The sequence below is a fragment of the Rhinatrema bivittatum genome, chromosome 11 (assembly GCF_901001135.1).
Source record: "Rhinatrema bivittatum chromosome 11, aRhiBiv1.1, whole genome shotgun sequence".
Lineage (NCBI taxonomy): Eukaryota > Metazoa > Chordata > Amphibia > Gymnophiona > Rhinatrematidae > Rhinatrema > Rhinatrema bivittatum.
Window position 1 is genome coordinate 74,063,431 of NC_042625.1, and position 23,363 is coordinate 74,086,793.

A 23,363-nucleotide genomic window follows, 5' to 3' on the forward strand; every position below is an offset into this window, starting at 1 on the left:
GACCTAGAGGTGAGAGACTGTATAACAGTGACAAATCCTGTTAATCACGGGAGCAGGATGCTGCCCCCCCCCGTTTCTCTAAAAAATAAGATACCAAATTATTAGATTCTCTTCTGATTATTTGTGTGATAAGAAAACTGCTGGATAACTAGTTATTGCTAGTCTGGGAGGGTGAGCTTGCTGAGGTACAGGAGAGAGAACTTCTAGCCATATTTTCCAACTGCAGAAGCTGAATTTCTGTAAATCCACAGCTCATCGCTTGAATCCTTAAGAGAAACTAGTTTCAGAGACTTGACTGAAAATGTGCCTCAGAAATGTAAATTACACCCCCTGCAAAGTGATTACCAGTAATTTAGTAATTAGGGTGAGTCATCATTGGAAAGAAGACTCAACAGTCAGGTGGAGGTCAGCAACACTGACTAGCTAGCTTGTCACAACAGTCAGCTTCACTGGTAATCTTTTATTCTTATTGAGGACAGATATGAGTAACTCTTCAATTAAAAATTTAATGGGGCAAAAGATTTCTTCCTTTGGCATTTATATAGTGCCTTCAACTAGGGCTCTGTATAAATGATTACATAGAAGTAAAGTGAGCCCCTTCCTCTAGAGCAGTGGTTCTCAACCGGGTCTCCTGCTCCAGCGAAATGGAACTATAGCCTGGGCAGAACACGGCAGGAGTCAGTAGCACCAGCACGGTCTCTTCTTCTGCCCCCACGGCCCGGAAGAGGAGATGGAGTGCAGTGGCTGTGAACATGGTAAGAAGAGACGATCGGGCCGATTCAGTACAGCACCGACTGAGCGCACTGTTAGCCGGCTTTTGGATGCGCTAGCTTTACCCCTTATTCAGTAAGGGGTAATAGCCAAGCCGCACATTTTACTTTAAGAAATTAGTGCCTACCCAAAGATGGGCATTAATTTCTGCCGGCGCTGGGGAGGTGCACAGAAAAGAAGTAAAAACTGCTTTTCTGTGCACCTCCCCGCGCACAGGAGCTGGTGTTCGCCCGCTCTCCCGCGTTCTTACTGTATCGGCCCGCCTGACAGGTAAAGTCTCTGCACTGCTGGCTTGAAGAGCAGCAACACTGGCCCGGAGCAAAACGAGGAGCAACATCAGTCCCTGTGGCCAATGGGACTCCTTTCTCAAGGACGTGAGGGCTGGAAGAGGAGGCTGCTGTTGCTGCCGCTAGTTGTTCAGTGGAGGGAGAGAGTGAGTGAGCGAGCATATGTGTTTGAGATTGTGTGTGACTGACAGCGTGTATATAAGTGTGTGATTAAGAACTTGTTTGTGTAATTGAGCACCTGTATGTGTGAGAGCATGTTTGTATGATTAAGAGCCTGTGTGTATAAGAGAAAGCATGTGTGTAACACAGAGCCTAGAAGTGAGAGAGCAAGCTTGTGTGTGACTGAGAGAAATTTGCAAGCACCCCCTCCTCCTCCTAATTCACAACAATCTCACGGCATCTGGAAATTGAACGTTTCCAGGTATGGAGAACAGAGCATTTCCTTATTTTTAATTATTGGGTCTTTGTGTCTACTGTTCTGAAATATTTTATTGATGTCTAGAAAATTTTAATATGAGTTTTTAATTATTGGATATTCCATTCATGTTTTGAAATCTGTTCTTTTTATTAGTATGGTTTTAATGCTATTGATTTTATATTTCTTGCTTTATTGAGGATTGGTGATTTCTCTTTCATTTGTTGCACTGCATACAGAGACTCTGGCTTGTTGCGATTTCCAGTTCACTTTTTGACTGCATGTTTCTATTTATGCTTTATGGTCTCTCTATTCTGTTAGGTAAGGGTCTGCACATGTGATTGAGGTGAGATATTCTGCTGCATGTAGTTTCTGGGTAGGGCTTGTTCTATTTTCCCAACAGAGTATTGGAGTTTTAAGACCTGGTGTAATGTTTTCAGTGTTGCCTTTTCTTAGGTAAGGTGGTTACTGTTTTGAGTGCTGGAAGTTGGTGCTGTTCTGGTATGGGAGGTTTACTATTTATATAATTTATGTTCAGAGAGAGTACTCTTATTTTTCCCTTGTGTTATTCTTAACAATAAAAGTAAAATGGAGCTTTTTTTTATGCTTTTTTTTATTCCGCCATAGGTTATAATGAGCAGAGTGTCTCGCATGTGAGAACAATCTGTCAGGTGTATCCCAAATGAAAAAAGGTTGAAAACCACTGCTCTAGAGATGGATATCTGAGGCAGTTGGTGGTAATGTGTTGCTAAGATCAGTGGCAGAAGCAGGATTTGAACCCAGCTCTTTTGGTTTCCGGTCCATTATTTTAACTATTAGGCCACCAGCACTCACCACTGGTGAAATACTAGTTATTGGACTGAAATAGTTCCAGTGTACTTCTAGCTCTGTCTACAGATGGCATTAAATTCACTGTACAAGGCAAGATTTTAAAAAGTAAATATGTAACTTGTGCTTATTCAGAATCATGACTTCAATCATGTGATCTTTTAGAGCAGGGGTGACTAATTCTGGACCTTGAGAGCCACAAACAGGTCAGGTTTTCAGGATATCCACAATAAATATGCATGAGATAGATTTGCATATAGTGAAGGCACTGCATACATCTCATGCATATTTATTGTGAATATCCTGAAAACCAAGCCTATTTGTGGCACTGGAGGACCAGAGCTGGCCACCCCTGTTTTAGACTAAAAAGCTGCAGAAATGTGTTAATGGTAAAAAGAAAATGAGAATTGGTTTCAATTTCTCCTGTTTATTGCCCTAGTATGTGTGTGTGTTTTTATATTTGCACTTCAAATAATAAAACTGCCCCAAGGATTTACCAAAGAGGGGCAGTTTTATTAGTTATCCAGAACAACTGCGTTCATATCTTGACTCCTAAATTTCACCTCTTAGGGGAGAATGTAAATATTTAGATACGGTTGAGACAATTCTTAGTATTTTATAGTGTCATGAATATATTGCTCCTTTATTTCTTTACAGTTAGGTTCTGTAATTACTGTTATAGAATATTTTCTTAGGTAACACAAATGAAAATGCAGAAATTTGTTATTTACTTTTTGTGTAGTTCAGATGTTATGTGCGCATAGATTGTGTGTATCTTTATAAAAAAGTGTAAAGTTTAATAAAAAAAACAAAAAAAACTGCCCCTTGAAACACATCGATCCCATGGACTCCAGACGTATAACTTGATATTTTACAGCTGTGTGGTTTTTTTTTTTTTTTTATATTACTTCCCTAGCTGTTTTTCAAGAAACTCTGATATTTAAAGCAGCAATGCCAGCTAGGCTCATCAGGTTATGATTGATGGCTTACATCTTTCAGTGTCTGGGAAAAATATTAAGTGAGAGATTCATATAGCAGGAGGGGGAGTGGCAGACCAAAGTCCATGGATTTAGGATGTTATCCCCTAAGAAACAAAAGAAAACTGTGGAGGAAATTATGGGAGTAATGAATGTATTAGTCTACTTGATCAATAGGTAGAAGTGAGCAGGTAATAAGGCTATACGGAGTATAAGCAAATCACAAAGTAATAGTGCAAAATGCATGACCCCAAAGGATCATAGCCTGTGCAGTAAAACACCAGAACTGCAAACTCTAATGGTGGAGGCAGGTGGGGAGATTGTTGCAGTCGTAAAGTCCTGGTTCAGTGAGTCTCATGAATGGGATACTGCCATACTAGGCTGTGGTCATCCTAAAAGATGGGTATGGCTTAATAGGGGGAGGAGTAGCTCTTTATATAAAAAATATCAAAGTGACTGGAAGTCGGGGGTGCAGGAAAAGAGGAGGCTCTTTGGAAAGAGGCAATTGCATGTGTAGTCTCCAGATCCGATTTAGAGGTAAGAGCCGACTGAAATTCAAAAGATAAGCATGAAGGGGGAGGTGTCATTAGTTGGAGATTTTAAGCTGCCAGATGTGTTTTGGAGTATCCCATCTGCTAAATTGGAGAGAAGTAGAGCGATTGTGGATGCCTTCCAAGGAGCTCCACTCAGACAAATGGTGATGGGGGTGATATTGGACCTGGTACTTACAAGGATGAAATTAGGGGTCATGAGATGAAGCTCTAAGGAGGTAGGCTCAGGCCCATTAATGATTTTCTGGTTTGTAACTGCACTCTTGGCAGATTACCCCAGTGCTTCATTACCATCCTAGGCAGCCTCTGTGTTTAGCCTATGCCTTCTTGAATTCTGGTAGTTTGTTTGTTTTTTCTCCACCACTTCCACTGAGAGCACATTCCATATCTTACACCCTTTCCATGAAAACATTTTCTGTTGTCATTTACTGTTTCTATATTATGGACTTGTGTATCGGCTACGTCGCTTTCTGTTGGCCTTGTTTTTAGTCTTGGCTTTTTCCTCTATTACATTTCTTGTTTGGCTCAGTGTTCATGGGATGTTGAGGACCTGGAATTGATTCCTGACTTAAGTCTGCTGTCTAGGTCAGTGCTCACAGCCCTTGAGGAGAGATTCCTAGTCATTTTACAGGGCCCATTATTTTAGGGTTCCAGAAGGAGTCCTGGGGTCTGGCCATCAGCGGAAGAAGACTCTGGCTAAGTGAATTAGGATGGGATTTAAACAAGGGAGAAAATCCACAGGCAACTGTGCTTTCAAGTTTATGGTGCCATTGCCCAAAAATGCCAGTTCCTACTGAGCTGGAAGCTTAAAGGCAGAGGAGGAAACAATTAGGCAAACAATGTTTATACATTGGTCTACGTTTTAGCTATTTACATGTGGAAGTGCATGGGCTACTTCTCGATCTACTACTTAGATTGATAATTTTAGGAGTTATTGAGGAGAATTAGCTTTCAGATTTGTAATTAGTCTGACTTATTTTTTTTTAATTTAACTAGTGTTTAATCTATTTAACAATAAATAGACACCTCTTCTCCTGTTGTCAGCCTGGGTTCATTGCATTCTTAAACTATGACTTCCAGAAACTTGGAAGGGTGTGACTGCAGATGTACAACTCTACACATGCTCCAAGCATCCCCTGATTGTTGCTGTGACCTGATCCTGGGATAGACAGACTTTGGGGTCTGACCCTGTTTATTTAGTACTTTTTTATACCAACATTCATGATACAGATCATATCATATCGGTTTACATGGAACATGGGGTTATAACATTAACTTTAACATATAAGCAGATTTAAAAGTTACAATAAAACAAGGGTAATGGAACTAGGGAGAGAAGAAGCTAGAAGCAGGAGGTAACTCAGTAACTATAACAACTCATGTTTGACAAATCTCTCGTTAAAATGTCCTCGGAAATTTAAAAATAAATAGTAATAAGCGGATAATAATGATGCAAGTCTTGATATGATAATCAAATTATACTTTTTGTTCTAGCTGGTACTGATGTTGTGCTTGTAGAGATCAATGTTGCATTGCTCTTGCTCTGTTCTCCAGTTGGCACCGAGAGACACACAGAGCACATGTTCTCGCTAAAAGGAACAATAATATTTTCTAATTTCGTGTATTAAAAATAATACGCCGCCTATTACCGCATGAATCACGACCTGGGAGAAACTGGATCATCGCTGTGTTTTTTCTTTTCTTTGTTTCCTGCTTAGGTTGCAGAAACTCTACTGGAAGGCCCCGCCCTGCCGTGTCGGGACGGGATTAAAGGCTCCAGCAGTCCGGGAATCGTGCGGGGAGGAATGTAAGCGGCCCCTGGATCCAGCCAGCCGGCCGCGCCAGGGTTCGGTTTAAAGGGCCGCCAGTGACGTCAGCGCGGAGGAGGCGTGGCCCGGGAGGAGGATGGGCCAGAACACTTCCTACTCGCCGGGGGCCGGCAGGGAGCAGGCGGCCTCGCAGCTCGCGGCAGTCGCACGTCCTCCGCACCGCAGACGAATGAGGATCCGGGGCGCTCCGGCCGGCGGGGAAGAGCCGCCCAGGAACGGCAAGAGCCGGGCGCAGCCCCCCGTACTGGTGCTCCGCAGGGCCGTGCGGGACAGCGCCGCCGTGGCCGCCGCTCCTGTGCTCCGCCTGTGCCTGCAGGAAGAAGCGGCGGGCGACCGCAGGAGCGGGGCCGGGCCGGGCCAGGGCCATGACTCGCAGGAACCCGAGATGGACCCCGGGGGCGGCGGCGGCGCCCCCCCGACCCTGAGCTTCTCCGGCCCCATCCCGCGCCTGATCGTCACCCGCGAGCCCAGCCCGAGCCGCGAGGAGTCGGCGCCGGGTCTTCCGGCGGCCGGGCTGGAGGAAGGAGGCGAGGAGTCCCCCTGCTCGGACAGCGGCTGCGGCGGCTCCCCGCTGCCGTCGCTCTTCCTCCGCAAGCTCTCCAGCAGTTCCTCGGCCGGTCTCTCCTCGGCCTCTTCCTTCGACGAGTCGGAGGACGACTTCACGGGCAGCGACGCCGAGCTCAACGGGCAGCAGCTGCACCCGATGCTGGGGAGCCCCGAGGACAACTGCGGGGTGAGTCCTGGGATTATGGGGGGGGGGGAGAGGATCTTGCTGTGAGTAAGCAACTCGATCCCTTTCCTGTGTAGTTCTGCTGTAAAGGTGAGCAGTACTGAGTATATTTTCGGTCTAGAAAATTTAAATAGGTATTATTTTTGCCTCTTAGTTTAAGGGAAGGAGATCAAAACTTGTAACCAGTTGGATCGGATCGGTTGACGATCTGGCTGTTTGACTAGTTAGGCTTCTGCCAGAGGAAAGGAAATAGTAATTAGGAATGAGAGGGCTTGAGGTGTAGAATTTAGATCCATAGAACAAAGTTCTTATCCCAAGTTGAGTACTCTCTCCATAGCACTGTCAAGGTCCTTTGAGAGAGCGCTTTGTTTCAGAGCACCTCAAATCAGTGCTGAATACATATCTTAACTTCTTTAAAATCTTTCAGCTTTACAAGAAATATCCTTCTGTTTCAGTCTAATAACACTTTTCAGTTGTTAGTCTCAACAGCTTGTGTTGAATCCAGAATAAGATTATTATGACTTGAGGATAAACAGTTCAGGCAGATGAAATGTCAAAGACCAAGGTCTGCTAGTCATGAAGTTGCTTTTTTTTTATTTTAAATACCGAAAAATAAACGGCTGGGGGAAATTATTTCATACAGCCTTGAGTTAAATATTGATCAGACTTTTTTCTTCCTTAAGAGCTGCTTGTTAAAGTTGGGTCCTGTGAAGCATTACCTAAACTTGAAGGGTGCTTTTTTAGTCTGTTTCCTTTTCCTGAGTTCAGGATTATGACATTGGGGGCCTGTGAAAAGTAAATCACAGCCCTGCTTCTCAGGGTGTTATATAGGGAGGTGTGCACTGTTCCTGGACCATGTGGAGAGGAATCCCAGTGAAACTATAGCTATAGGACTGCAGTACATATGTACCAAGCAGTGTGTGTGTGTGGCAGGGGGGGGGGGGGTGGGTTGTTTTTTTTAACTTCCCTGGAAAAAGTGTGGCAGGTATCACAATAGAGATGCTGATTGTTGTAGTCTTGACTTGGACTTCTGCGGTCACTGCTTGTGACATGTTTGGAAAATTGCCCCATTATGCCTTTGGAGTGATGGAGAGTAGAATAAGGGTCCCAGGTCCTTTTGGGGGCTTTAGAATGTCTCTAGTAATTTTGACAAACCAAAAACTCCTCTGCACCAATAAACGCCTAATGAACACTCAATAAATAATCATTTCCAACTCACTAAACGATGCCCAATAATCCCATTAAATATTTATTTTTATGTAACGTTGAAAACTTCTGATTTTATAGATGTTCTTAAAAATCAGTTAATCACAAAAAATTTTTAAAGGAGAAGGTGGAACGTTTCATAAACTTTCAACACATTACAGCTTTGCAATGTTTTGATTGATTTTTAATCATGAACTATCCACCTCCGTCCTTGAATGTCTTTTTTTTTTTTTTTATATATATATGAAATGTGTGCTGTGAATATTAAAATCTTATCTAAGTTTTTACAAGAGTGTTAGTCAAACTTGTTTATGTCTAAAAGTCTTTTGTCTATTTATCATCCATTTATAATCCATCCGGCAAGGCCTTGTTTCTGACCTAGAAAGGTCTTTCCTCAGGGGATATCCGCTGCTTTAATAAATAGTCGGAATTACTTATCTTAGAATGCTGTTATATTTCTCCACTTCACCATATGAACTTGTATTAAAGTCAGACCTTCCAACAGGTTCTTCCTTTCATTTTCCAGCGTTGTGTGAACCTGCTGATGGCGTCTTCTTGAACAAAGTATTACATTTCCTCCAGTTGTTCTTCTCCAACACACTCTCTTTTTTTCAAATCAATATTTTTATTTAAAATAGCTGAGCGGGTATGCTTCTCTTTATTCCTCCGTTTTCACCGGCATATGTCTCACGCTCTCCAAATTTTGAAGCACTCTGAAGTCCTTTTTGCTCTAGTATTCTTAAAGTACCACTTGCAGGTTGTTGGGTTTTGTGTTTTTTTTTGTGTGACATTGGATTCCTCACTGTAGTGTTCTTTATAACATGGAGCCTGACAATGTCCAAACGGACATCAGGAGCACAGCAACATCAAGTGTTTCCATGGTATGGGCTGTGCTGCTCTAATCTTGGCTCATGCTCTGTTCAGCCAGTGTATTAATATCCCTTACACATATCTCCCACATCGTCCTATTGTTACAGAAACTTAATTATAGATGGCATTTTTTGTTTTTAATTAATTTCTTAGGCAACAGAGTCCTAGCCCTTATGATTTTCATGGTCTGCTTTCCAGCTATTTAACATCCATATTCTGAGGCCCCATACAATAATACACATTGCAAAGCTGTAATCCAGATTTAAGATTGGATACCTTTGGACCTGAAGACCATGAGGGTAGGACTGCAGTTTGAAACCCAATCATTTCAAAGGTGGTTTTTCCTTGAGGTACAGTCAGCAGATTGATGTACCTAGAAGTGCTGTTCTTGGCAGCTGACCTTGTGTTTGCAGGGCTTCATTCGTAAATGTAAAAGAATGCAGCTGTTATGTGCCTGGCAGACTGATAAAGTGTGATCCAGGGGAGCCATTTATCAGGATAAATCTTCGCTTGTGAGCCTGACTCTTGGAGGCTCCCCCAACCCTGCCACTGAAATGTTCGACCCTGAAAAAATTGTTTTATTTTTCCCTATGTGCATCATTTTGTACTTGTCCACGTGCACATTTATCTGCATTTAGATGCCCAATCTTGCAAAGTCCTTCAGTCTGTCTGTGTTTTTACTACTTTGAGTATTTTTGTGTCATCTGCAAATTTGATCACGTCACTCGTTGCTTCCTTTTCCAGATCATTAGTGAGTTGAACACAGGTCCCTTGGGCACTCCACATCCCACCCTAGAGCTTCTGTGTATGTCAGGATATCAAACAAAATCTGAGCTGTGTACCTTTTTTTGATTCCTCAGCCCAAACACGGAAGTAGAGGGCACAGGTGATGATCGCTGTTCCTCTACGCCTTCTGGTTCCCGTCCTTTAGAGCAAAATACTTTGGGCCATTTCTAGATACAAGTGACACAGGACTTGGCAGAGGCTTTTTAGGTTGGTCCCTTTGGATATTTCTGCCACCTGTTCTCCCTGTTTTCAAGGTGACACACAATGAATCAGAAAATTGGGTGTGATCTCACCACTTGAGGGTAGGTCTGTTTCACGGGATTATCCTCAAACCTTCAGGAAAGGAAGCAGTCCTTCCCATGCCTTAAAATTGGCCAAGCACATAATTATTACCTCCCCCCCCCCCTTCTCATGGCGGGACCAGGTACCTCGATCTTTGTCCTCCATCTCAGTTGTCTACCAAATGGGGGGCGATGCAGAAAGTGGACTTTGACTAGTTGTTTAACAAATTGCTAAGGAAGAGGAAGAAAAATGGATCATGCATTCCCTCTCCCCCCCCTCCCCCCCCCAAATGAGCAATGTGTCCATGGCAAGAGTTTTGTAAGAGCAGGGCCAGGGCTTCATTCCACTGATACTATAGGAGCCTTGAGTTTCCCTCCGCTGTGTATTCCCAGTAAGGGAAAGGTTTCTTCCCTTTAGTCTAATTCAATGAGTTTAAGATGCCGAGTTCTTTAAACAATAGCAAGATTGCTGATGACCATGTGTGTCAATTCCAGGAAATTCCTGACCTTTGATGCACAGATTGTCCAGTGCTGGCTGATGGCCACTTTTGTCCTTTTATTTAATCATTCCTTGGGGATGGGGGGCGCAGTATGGCAACACAGCATTGCTTCTTGTTTAACTTCTTTGCTGATGGCTTCTGTACTGGCAAAACTCTGAGAGCAGCAGGATTAGCTTTTATCGTTTTTATGACTATCATAATCGCCTAAAACAAATTGATTGTGGGACATTGTATGTTAACTGGTGGCTAGCTGTGTCCTCCTGTGGCGATTTTTAAAATGAGCCCGCTTTCCAGCCTCCATCTGTAGTGGTCAATGATTGCAATGTTCACGTACAGTAACATTCTTAAACGATGGGTAGTGGTTCCCTGTGGTCTGAATGAGAAAAAGCTTTGGTCCTTGTATTTTCAAGGTATTCTTAATCTGGTGGCATCAAAAACTTTTTGCTTTGAAGACAGGTTTAAACGGTGTTGCAGTCTAAGCCCTCTCTCCAAAAAAAACAAACCATTCCTTTTTAGAAAAGGCTGGAAGACAATATGCCAATTCTCAGCCAGTTCATTTCAGTGTTTCCCCACCAGTGTGTCTTCAGACCTGATCAGGCATCAATACTGCCTGATGCTCAGATCTAGACCAGCATCTCACAACAACAAGACATACCAGCAGTGGCTCTTAAACGTTAAGGAGCTTCTTTCTGAGAACATGTGCAATCACCATTACCTTTTCATCCTAGCTCAGCATGCATGGCATGGGTAACTGGGTCCCACTTTGTAGCACACACAATAGCATCTCCTCTTCCTGAGCTGCCTCGTTTGAGTCCTGCCAGCTTCTGACATTTAATTATCTCTTATTTCTCTTTGTTTTCTTCTTTAATTTTCTCCCTTATTTTATATAATATTTCTGTTTCTATTTTCCACCTTGTAATGTCTCTTTCTTTTATGTGAACCGATGTGATGACTTTTTTTTGTTGAATATCTGTATACAAAAACAAATAAATATAAACAGTTTCCCTAAAACATGCCCATCCACCTCTCCTGGAAGCGATGTGATATGCAAATGAACAGCCGTGTTAAAAGGACGGGCTAGGGGAAATTGTGCATCCCTAGCGTGTCCTTGCCATCCGGGGTGGCTATGCGCACAGCCATGGCTTAGGAAAACGGATGCTGGTAAACGGAGTATCCATTTTTCCTAACCTGACAAGTCGAGCCATTTTTTTTTTTTTTTTTAATATTGCTGCTTTCTGTGGTTCCTCCTGCTTAGTATTGTGACAATATTAAGTCAGAGGAACCACGAAAAAGCAGTATTTTCTGTTGATGACTTGGGGTGTCTCAAGACTTAACGCCAGCTCTGTCGTGCACTCTGTAACTTTTCACATCGGGACTACTAGCTAATAGCCTCATAGACGTGGCATTTACGTGTGATGAGCGCCATTAGCTACGCGCAGGTTTGGATGTGCGTTGGGACGCGCTAATCCCATTATTGGATCGGGAGTTCATGCGCATCCAAAACGTTTGTCCATTCGCACGTCAAGCTGTGCGCTAGGCTGCATGCGCTGTATTGCATTGGCCCCGTTGTGTTGGGAGCAGCAGCAGTGAAGGAGCTCTGGCAGCCTCATGCAGCAGCTGAGGTAGATAACTGAGCCAGCTGCCTGCAACACACGGATGTCTCCCTCCTCCTGCATTTGTATATAGCAGGAGCCCGTCCGCCATAGTGGGGTCTGCCTGCTCTCTCCCTTTGTCTTAATTTAGAAGAGAAGGGTGGGACGTTTCCGTGCTTCCCTAGCATTTTTGCCTGTATGGGCCCTCTCCATGTCCACATTGCCTGCCTTGTGGAGGATAGTGAGCCACCCAACATTTTTAATATAGGCGTGCCTTGAGTTTGAGAAGGTTAGGGAAACCCTGGTTTATTTAGTTGAGATAAACAGGGAGATTGGGAGACAGGAAAAGGGCTGTGTGTGGGGTGGAGGACAGAAATGTGAAGTAGTTCATTGCCTTTTGACTTATTTTCTAGTAAGTATAGCAAACTTTGAAGTCCATGGAAGATCCTTATGTTGGACCAACAGAGAACTTTCTCATCTAGGCACAGGATGCAGTTAGATCCTGTTTCGAGAGGTGGGAAGGCAGATGCCTATACCATAATTTGTATCCTTGAAGCAGAGGTTTACATGGAATAGTCAGGTGTTTTGGACAGCAGCACTGTCTCTTGGGCTTATGAAAGCTAGCACCCCCTCCAACAAACTGGTCACAAGGCCATGCTCGATTTAAGGTTTCATTTTCTATTAAAAGAGCCTCCAGCACTGGGGAAAGACTGGGCCAAGCATTGCGGGCAGCTGAAGTAGCATCTGCACTGGTCCCCGTTGATGCATGGGGTGCACCGGCTTTTGCCACAATGCCCCTGAAGCAACCCCACGGAGAGGAGTACCAATCCGCCATCAGTGCCGGGGGTCTGCGATAGTCTTCACTGGTCCTGATCCAGTCAACGATCCACCTCAAGGGTCCAAAGAGGACCTGTCCATCTCTCCTTCCTCCTGGTCACTGTTGGTATCGGCAATGTTTGAGGAGGAGCTGGAGCTTAGTTAGAGGTAGGGCTTCGGTCCCATGGCACCGATGGCACTGGACCCAGTTCCGCCTGTCCCCTATTTTGATTAGTCGTGATTCCTGTCTTCAAGAAGAATAAGAATTGCCTATGTGTGGTCCTCCTTTCTGGAAGGCAAAGAATTAGTGATTTCTTTTCCCCTTTTTTTGGTCTTTTTATGTATTTGACTCTTTAATTTGTATGGAGGGGATTGAGTTGTCCAGTAGATACAGAATGGGAGTGTCCTCTGGTGGGTCCAATCTAAACTGAAAATTTCAATGTTAACCACTGGAGACTCTCTGAATTAGTCAGTTCCAAGCAGGGTGTTTTTGGTGACTTGGACCCTGGATGATTCCTGATAGGAGGCCCTGCAATTCTGCATATATTATAGCAATAGCACATTGGCTAACTAAATTACCACATCCCATATGTGGTTGTATTGCTTCTCCCTGCTCTTACCAGTTTATTTATAGTTTGGTTTACAAGGTTACACCTTCCTGGCTGCTTGATTCATATAATAACCAATGTGTTGGGATAAACACCTAGTCTCAGGACAGGGCTGGCTCCCCATTCTTCTCCACACCAGGACAAGTTTCTCTTAGGCCATTCAGAACAATCAATGGAATAAAACCCAAGAGTAACGATATGCATTTTACTATCTAGAATCATTTCAACCAATATAATTACCCAGCTGAATGTAGTAGGTTAAATTAGTAGCCCCAAGTGGAGGGTCCATCATGCTGTTAACCTAATAAAGCCACTCCCATTTGCAGAAGAAAATCTTGGCAACCTGAAGTGGTGGCATTTATAGATCAATCAGTTGGGCCCTTATCTCACTGACCATGGACTCTCCCTTATTGTAAGAGAGAGGGTATAGAGGCAGTCAGTGAAACTGGTAGCAGATTTAAACAAATTGTGGAAGTATATTATTTTGCTGAACATTCAATCAAGTTGTGGATTTTGTTGCAGAAAGATGTGGTCAAGGCATCTAGCCTAGCTGTGTTAAAGAGTTTGGACAAGTTCCTGGAGGGAAAAGCCATAAACAATAAGCCATTGCTTATCTCTGGCAGTGAATAACAAGGAATGCATGTGCTGGGGATTTGTCACCCAGACTGGCCACTGTTGGACAGGATGCTGCACTTGATGGTCTGACTCAGCATAATACATGTCATGTACTTAATGAAATTGGTGGGATGCTATTTTCTCTGACACTCTAGGAGTGCACACTTATCTTGATGAGCAGTCAGCAAGAGGGGGGGCTTTCCAGTCTTTTGCATTGCATGTATGATTTTTTTTACCCGCTGGTGAGAGATTGTATGTGAGCATCTGGTGCAAAGAGCTCCTGGCTCTCAGGGAATAAGTCTGATCTCTGAGCCTAGAGTGGCAGACTTGGAGGAGCTGAGGCAGGCAGAGAGGTACACCGATGAGACCTTTAGGGACATAAGAGTCAAGTCCCATATTCAGTCTGGCAGTCTCTGCTGCCTTGGATCAGTGTGGTAGTGAAGGAAGTGATCCTGTAGCAAGGACCTGCTCTCCAGGTGATGTGTTGTCGTCTTGCATTGAGGAAAAGTCTCTCAGTGCTACTGCCCAGGAGGGAAGGGTTAGGTTGGCCATCATAGTTGGTGATTTGATTATTAGAAATGTAGATAGCCGGGGTGGCTGGTAGAGGTGAGGACTACCTTGTGTCACCTGGATAAGATTATAGAATGTGCTGGGGAGGAGCCGGCTGTTATGTTACATGTGGGCACCAACGACATAGGAAAATGTGGGGGAGAGGTTCTGGAAGCTGATTTTAGGTAGAAAGCTGAAATCCAGAACCTCCAAGGTGGCATTCTCTGAAATGCTTCCTGTTTCACATGCAGGTCCCCAGAGGCAGGAAAAGTTCAAGTCTCAATGCGTGGATGAGACGATGGTGCAGGGAAGAGGGATTCAGTTTTGAAAGGAATTGGGGAAGGGGAAGACTTTTTTTCCCAAAAGGATGGGCTCCACCTTAACCAAAGCAGAACCAGGCTGCTGGCACTAACTTAAAAAAAAAAAAAAGTAGAGCAGCTTTTAAACTAGAACAAAGGGGAAAGTCGACAGTCACTCAGCAGTGCATGGTTAGGAGGAATGTATCTTTGAAGGATACTAATGAAACAGGAGAGTTAGGGCATCCCAACAGAGGTTCCAATAAAAGCAAACGTAGACCATGTGCATATATGTAAAAAATCACCTGAGCTAAAGATTTCCAAATTATCCCTATCAACTGAAAAGCAGGTTGTTAATACAAACAAAAAACACCCTTTGAAATGTCTATGCCAATGCCAGAAGTTTAAGAAGTAAGATGGGAGAGTTAGTGTATAGCAGTAAATGCATATCCAGCATAGCTCTCTGCCTCAATGCATATCCAGCAAAGCTCCGTTTCAACGGTAGGGGGGAAAGAGGATTTATATTCAGGCAACAACTAACAAGGACTGAATTACATAGTCTGGGTAAACAAATAATTATGGGTGTAGCTTGCTTGTTACGGCGGTTACTACCCTGAATCAATTAAGCCTGATACTTCACCTAGATGCAGCTCCAGCACTGCTCTCTACATCTGTGGCGGGGGTGGAAGTAACTAGAACCAAAAAGTTACTAATAAGGTCCAAGAGTAACAGATAAGTATGAGAAGAAAAAAAGTGTGGAAACTTGCTGGGCAGACTGGATGGGCCGTTTGGTCGTCTTCTGCCGTCATTTCTATGTTTCTGTGTAAATGATGAGAGAGAGACATAATTGGCATCTCAGAGACCTGATGGAAGGAAGATAACCAATGGGACAGTGCTATATCAGGGTACAAATTATATCTCAATGATGGGGGATGATCAAATTGGTGGGGGTGTGGCACTTTATGTCCAGGAGGATATATAGATTTAATTCTTATTGGAATATGGGATTTGGTGGGTCCACTTGGCAATAGTGATCATAACATCACATTTGAACTAATGACTGGAAGGGGGACAATAAGTAAATCTACAGCTCTAACACTACATTTTCATAAAGGAAACTGATAAAATGAGGAAAATAGAAAAAACTGAAAGGTGCAGCTGCAAAGGTTGTGTTAAACAGGCATGGCCTTTGTTTAAAAATACAATCTTAGAAGAACAGTCCAGATGTATTTCACACATGAAGGAAGGCAAAACTATTACCAGCATGGTTTAAAAGGTGAGGTGAAAGAGGCTATTTTAGCCAAAAATAAAACTTCAAAAACTGGAAGAAGGATCCATCTGAAGAAAATAGGAAAAAGCATAAGCATTGTCAAGTTAAGGGTAAAACATTGATTAGGCAGGCTAAGAGAGAATTTGAAATGAAGTTGGCTGTAGAGGCAAAAACTTATAATAAAAACTTTTTAAAATGTATCCGAAGCAAGAAACCTTTGAGGGTGTTGGTTGGACCATTAGATGACTGAGGGGTTAAAGGGGCTCTTAGGGAAGATAACTCCATTTCAGAAAGACTAAATTAATTCTTTGCTTCTGTATTGACTGAGGATGTTTGAGAAATAACTGGTTCCAGAGAGAGTTTTCAGGGGTGATGAGTCAGACGAACTGAACAAAATCAGTGTGAACCTGGAAGATGTAGTAGGCCAGATTGACAAGCTAAAGAGTAGCAAATCACCTGGACCAGATGGTATGCATCCCAGGGTTCTGAAGGAACTAAAAAATGAAATTTCAGATCTGTTAGTTAACATTTGTAACCTATCATTAAAATCATCCATTGTACCTGAAGACTGGAGGGTGGCCAATGTAACTCCAATATTTAAAAAGGGCTCCAGGGGTGATCCTGGAAACTATAGACCAGTGAGCCTGACTTCAGTGCTGGGGGAAAATAGTAGAAACTATTCTAAAGATCAAAATCACAGAGCATATAGAAAAGACATGGTTTAGTGGAACAGTCAACATGGATTTACCCAAGGGACGTCTTGCCTCACAAATTTGCTTCATTTTTTTTGAAGGGGTTAATAAACATGTCGATAAAGGTGAACCAGTAGATGCAGTGTATTTGGATTTTCAGAAGGCGTTTGACAAAGTCCCTCATGAGAGACTTACAAGAAAACTAAAAAGTCATGGGATAGGAGGCGATGTCCTCTCATGGATTACAAACTGGTTAAAAGACAGGAAACAGAGGATTAAATGGTCAATTTTCTCAGTGGAAAAGGGTAAACAGTGGAGTGCCTCGGGGATCTGGTGCTTTTCAATATATTTATAAATGATCTGGAACATTTGCAGGTGATACAAAATTATTCAGAGTAGTTAAATCACAAGCGGATTGTGATAAATTGCAGGAGGACCTTGCAAGACTGGAAGATTGGGCATCCAGATGGCAGATAAAATTTAATGTGGATAAGTGCAAGGTGATACATATAGGGAAAAATAACCCTTGCTGTAGTTATACGATGTTAGGTTCCATATTAGGAGCTACCACCCAGGAAAAAAAATCTAGGGATCATAGTGGATAATACATTGAAACTGTTGGCTCAGTGTGCTGCGGCACTCAAAAAAAGCAAACAGTCGGGCCGATTCAGTAAAGTCCGCAGGAGAGCGGACGAACGCCCACTCGCCTGTGCACACGATACAGTATTTAAATTAGGTGGTGCAGTAGAAACGGAGCGGCGGCTGTCAGCAGGTTTGACAGCAGACGCTCAATTTTGCCGGCGTCTGTTCTCGAGTCTGCTGACAGCCTCGGGCTCGGAAACCGGATGCCGGCAAAATTGAGCGTCCAGTTTTCGGCCCGACAGCCGTGGGCCAAATTCAAATTTTTTTTTTTTTTTTACTCTTCGGGACCTCAGACTTAATATTGCCATGTGCCAGTGCCTACCTTTTGGGTAGGCGCTAATTTCTTAAAGTAAAATGTGCGGCTTGGCTGCACATTTTACTTACTGTATCGCGCGGGCATACCTAATAGGGCCATCAACATGCATTTGCATGTTGGGGGCGCTATTAGGTGCCGCGGGTTGGACGCGCGGTTTCCTCCCCTTACTGAATAAGGGGTAAGGGAAAACGCGTGTCCAAGGGCAGGTTAACAGTGCGCTCCGTCGGAGTGCACTGTACTGTATCGGCCCAAGTGTTAAGAATTATTAGGAAGGGAATAGTGAAGAAAATGGAAAATGTCATAATGCCTCTGTATCGCTCCATGGTGAGACCACACCTTGAGTACTGTGTACAATTCTGGTTGCCACATCTCAAAGATATATAGTTGCATTGGAGAAGGTACAGAGAAGAGCAACCAAAATGATAAAGGGGATGGAACATCTACCCTATGTGGAAAGGCTAAAGAGGCTAGAATTGTTCAGCTTGGAGAAGAGACAGCTGAGGGGGGGATATGATAGAGATTGTTTAAAATCATGAGTCTAGTGTTGGTAGATGTGTCAGTTAATTACTCTTTTGGATAATAGACTAGGGGGCACTCCATGAAGTTAGTCAGTAGTACATTTAAAACTAATCGGAGAAAATGTTTTCACTCAAAGCACAATTAAGCTCTGGAATTTGTTGCCAGAGGATGTGGTTAGTGTAGCTGAGTTTAAAAAAGGTTTGGATAAGTTCTTGGAGGAGAAGTCCATTAACTGCTATTAATCAAGTTCACTTAGGGAATGGCCTCTGCTATTACTGGTATCAGTAGCATGGGATCTACTTAGTGTTTGGGTACTTTTAGCCTGGTTTGGCCACGATTGGAAACAGGATGCTGGGTTTGGACCCTTGGTCTGACTCAGTATGGCAGTTTCTTATCTTCTTATGACTTTTTTGATGTTAGGGATTACAGAGATGTGAACAACTGGCAGTTTAACCTGAGAGATGTGGATTGTCAGCCTAGTAATTTGGATTTTTATTTTTAATCCTCTGACAGATCTAGGTGACATTTTGAAGGAAATCTGCAGAAATCTCAAGTAATTCCAAAAATTTTCATAAAATCCAAAAGTGGATTAAATGATCTTGAAGATATTGGCACATTCTCCACTTTGCAGTTTGCACACTCAAAATTGAGAGCTAAACTGTTCTTAGCAAGATAAGCGAAGGCCTTGAGTAGCTCCATCAGAAAACATGGGCTACTTTTTTTTTTTTATAGCTTTAGCAGAGCTGTTGGAATAAATTACCAGGTTTTGTTTTTTTTTTTCCCCCCCTAGGTCTCAAGTCATCTGATATGTGAAGTGCAAGTTATTTTAATAAGCACACCACATGCAATTAAGCCTCTGTGATTTGCAAATGCAAAGAAAAAAATCTAATTCTATCCTCCAGTACATGGTACAGATGCTTTGCGCTGCACAGTATGTCCATGTAATGGGTTTTTTTTCCTCCACTCCTGTTTCAGTGTGAGTGAAGCTTCTGACCTGGTGCCAAGTTCCAATTAACTTGTCTTGTGCAAAAATTTCCTGCTCCTATTTTTGAACAAATACTCATCAGTATTAATGACAAAATATGTGGAAACGGGAACCACATTAGTCAGAAGCTAAAGACCTGCATCAGCGGTATTCCCAGATGCTTTAAAAGCATTTTTGAACCATTCCAGCCAGAATCCCTGGTTTCTGGGTCAAGTTTAAGGGAAGGAAGCTGTGAAAACACGTGTGCCATCATTTTGTAGGGAAATTGGAACAAAGGTGCACTTTATGTTCTGTAGTTCTTGTTTTCTCTTTCTTGGTTGAGGATGGGGAGGGGTGGGATTAAGTTTAGTGCCATGGGTGGTTGTTTGCTTTTTGTCCCCCCTCCCCCCTCCAAATTGAAATTTAAGCCATTACAGGGGCAACCAGTAGTTGGGGATGTATCAAGAATTAAAATACAGGCTAATTGGTTAAGTGTATCTGTTTAGAAGAGAAAGGAGTATCAATGCATTAAATATGAATCTAAACAGTGTAGCTTAAAATATATTAGAGCCAAATGGAGATGGCGCTAGAATGTTACTAGTGGCTAGTAGAGATGTGAATCGGAACTGATATCTGATCCGATTCTGGTTCCGATTCACATCTCTAGTGGCTAGTAAAATAATAGGGCTGTTTCCAGTGCTAAATTGGGGTTTGTATTGTAGACACGGCCTTGCCCTGGCCCAGCCCTTCCTGTGTGCAGGATTGTCATGCAAAGCCCTTTAATTACCTCTTGACCCAAGGTGGGTTCAGTTTTTGCAGAATACCAGATGTGATCAGGGTGTGGAGAATCTGTTTTAGAAGCCTTTTAAAAAGATTTCAATCATGCCTGCCAACTTTCCTCTTGAATTCTGTTCAGGATGACTAAGAAGTGACAAAACATGCATGCTTTCTTCCATCAATGGCCTGCTTTTCACAGTGTGTTTTGATACCAGAGTAATCATCTTCCCCAGGATACTACAGAGAGCTGTTGAGCAATCAGATGGCTGGGCAGAGCAGCCTGTGGGCACAGTGGCAGTTAGACCTGAGTTTGATTCCTGGCTTATGTCTTCCAGTGTTCTGGGTCAACAAGGGTTAAGGATGCAGTAGAGGCAGCATACACTCAGCCCCTGGCTGGGGGGTGAATGGAGGGGGAGGATGTGTGGTCATTGCTTAAGAGTGATATCTAGTGGCTAGAATTAGGGCTGATGATTGCAGGGTTCTGGAAGGAGCACTAGTACATGGTACCTTCCCCCCAGCCAGTGGTCATCATTGCAATAACTGGACTAATCAGTTGCTAGGGGATTTAAATTTATTTATTTAACACTTTTATATACCGACCTTCATGAAAAGATTTCATATCAGATTGGTTTACATGTAAACAAGGGATAGAACTTAAACATCTATTAACCAGAGGCGAAAGTTACATATAACAAGGAATTAATAACTTGGGGGCTAGGTTAGCCAGAGGTAAAGGACAGAATAACTGAAACTAGGTGATGCAATGAGACCAAGAAACAGAGGCATAAATATGACGTTTAACGTGGCGGGGAAAATTAGTCTGGTAAGCAGAGTCCTGTCCGGTTGACAATTAATGGTTTTGAAAGTTCAGGGAAGGCCTGGAGGAAAAGCCAGGTCTTAAGACTTTTTTCGGAAGGTTCGAGGGCAGGGTTCTAGTCTGAGGTCTGTAGACATATTGTTCCAAATGGCTGGACCCGCTGTAGAGAATGCTCGTTCTTTGGAGGTTGATAGGCGAGTGGATTTCGTTGGGGGGACTTGCAGGGTACCTTTATACGTTTCTCTGATAGGTCTTGAGGATGAGTATAATTTGAGTGGAATCTGGAGGTCAAGTTGTTGCTGATTGTGAATTGTGGTAAGAGCCTTGTGCAATATTCTGTATTTTATTGGCAGCCAGTGAAGGTTCTGTAGTATGGGAGTGATGTGTGATCCTCTGTTGGTGTTGGTTAGGATTCTAGCTGCAGCATTTTGGAGCATCTGTAATGGTTTGGAGTTAGGGAGCCCAAGAAGGAGAGCGTTGCAGTAATCAGTTTTGGAGAAGAGCGAGGTTTGGAGCACAGTCTTGAAATCCTGGAAATGGAGGAGAGGTTGGAGTCTTTTCATAACTTGTAGTCTATAAAAAACCATCCTTGGAAATGTTGTTGATGGATTTCTTTAGATTCAGGTGGTTATCGAGGATTACTCCTACATCCCTTACTTGTGTGATCTGGGTGTTGGATGTTGTTGGATGGATTAGGGCCGAGTGGTCGGAGTTGATGAGGAGTTCTGTCTTGGTTGCATAAAGAACCAGGTTCAAACTGGTGAGAAGGCGGTTAATAGCTTGCAGGCAGCTTTCCCAGTAGAGGAGAGTTTTTTTAGAGAGGGATTCTGTTATGGGGATCAGAATCTGCACGTCGTCTGCATAGAGATAGTGGATTAATTTTAGGTTTGTAAGCAACTGACAGAGGGGGAGGAGGTATATATTGAAGAGGGTGGGGGACAGGGATGAGCCTTGAGGTACGCTTACTGTTGATTTGATGTCTGGAGATTCTTTATTATTAATTTTTTACTTTAAAGCTCCTGTTGCTGAGGAAGGAATTGAACCATCTGTGTGCAGATCCTGATAATCCGATTTCTGAAAGCCGATTTAATAGGTGTCAAAGGCTGCTGAGATATCTAGAAGGACCAGGATGAAAGACAGCCCTTTGTCAAGGCCCATCAGGATGTGGTCAGAAAGTGAGATAAGGAGGGTTTCCGTACTTAATGATTTATGGAAACCATATTGGGATGGGTAGAAGATATTGTGTTTTTCCAGATGATCTGAGAGTTGAGTATTTACCAATTTCTCCATGATTTTTGCCAGAAAAGGTAGGTTAGATATGGGGTGGAAATTGGTGGGTTCACTCGTGTCCAGGTTGGGCTTCTTCAGAAGGAGTTTGAAGGAGGCAGTTTTTAGCCTGTCAGGGTAGATTCCTTGGGAAAGTGAGCAGTTTATGATGTTGGTCACAGGTCTGGAGATAGCATTCGGGATGAGAAGCAGACGTTTAGTCGGAATGTGGTCTGAGGACAATCCCTTGGAATGAAGGCTTATGACCCAGACCCCTAGTTCAGAGTCAGCTGGAGGTGCAAAATGAGCAGGAGAAAAACTACCAGGTCAAAAAAAAGAATAAAAAGGCCAGAGGTCACCTGCCTCTAATCTTCTTTCAACCTAAACCAACTATGTGACTGCACGCTGTGGCCTTGACTAGATTGTAAACTGAATGGCGCAGGGCTGTCTCATGTGTATCTGCAGCACTGCATATGTCTAGTAGTGCTTTAGAAATGATAGTGTCGTTCTAGGACAGCAGAACTTAAGCCAGCCTAGAGCAGTGATGGAGATGCATGGGGGCTCTTCCATACTTCATGCAATTGGAGCAACTTCTGTTCTGCGCCTCTGGACATTTAAAGATGCAAAGCAGCCTCTGGCTTTTAGAAAATGCTTTGAAGTGTCTGAAAGGCGATATATAAAAATAAAATAGTGAAAGCTTTTTGGCAAGAAGTCGGATTGCTTACCAAATAAGTGCAGTTTCCATGCCCCACCTTTTGAGAGAACTTGCTTATAAAATATTTCAGACAAATTGTGAATGCCCTTTAAAGGCTGTATATCAGTGTGTGTATGTGGATTTGGAAAAAAAAAAAAAAAACAACCTGCTAGCTAAATTACACACACACACACCAAAATATATTGTCCCCAGTGTGTCATGGAAAATTTCTTCTAACACTTCCTGTTGCTAAGCAGCCAGTTAACCGCTCACTCGCTCCCCCTTTCTTGCCTGGTTTAGGCCACAGAGGTAGGCGGATCCTCAGGCTTAATACACAAAGTACGAAAAGTTGAAAAGAGAAACAAAACAAAAAGCCATAACTAAATTGGACATTTTATGTATTGGTTTAAGAGGGGAACGGTTAACTACTTAATTTTGCTGTATTTTCAAAGTGAGAGGATTTGCAAATAGTGGAGGAAAACTTAAGACAGTGCGGACCTCTGGGGTTTCGAGCCAGTGCAGGTGGGAGAGCTAAAGGTGCCTGACAGCCAGACATGGGTTCCAGGTGGCTTCTGCTAATGGGCCCCCTCGGTTTGTTAGCTGAGGTCCGTAGCTCTGCTGCCTCGCAGGTGTGTATGAACCTGCAGGAGATGGCAGCAGAGCAGCAGACTTTTTTTTTTTTTTTTTTTCCTCTTTTAGGATCTTCTGTGGATAGTGTTTAGACTTTTTAGTAGAGGCATCTGTCTGGGATTAAGAAACATTTTGCCTTTTGAAAGGTTTACGTAGTGTGAGAGAGAACAAGTAACTTGCACCCACAGCTAGAAAAAATGTAACGTGCAGGGGGTTCCTTTTTCTTAGAGGAATGTCTGAGTCCAGAGGGAGTGCATGGAAGGGGCAGT

The 23,363-nt window shown here is 43.1% G+C and overlaps 1 protein-coding gene across 1 annotated transcript in view; it reads left to right on the forward strand.

The window, feature by feature from the left end:
* The window catches only part of ITPKC (inositol-trisphosphate 3-kinase C), an 89,337-nt gene that overhangs the window by 34,540 nt on the left and 31,434 nt on the right, over positions 1-23,363 (forward strand). Inside the window, exon 2 of the mRNA XM_029571897.1 lies at positions 5,548-6,391. Coding sequence (XP_029427757.1) covers positions 5,735-6,391 — 657 coding nt within the window. The 5' untranslated portion in view covers positions 5,548-5,734. The remainder of the gene's footprint in view (positions 1-5,547; positions 6,392-23,363) is intronic.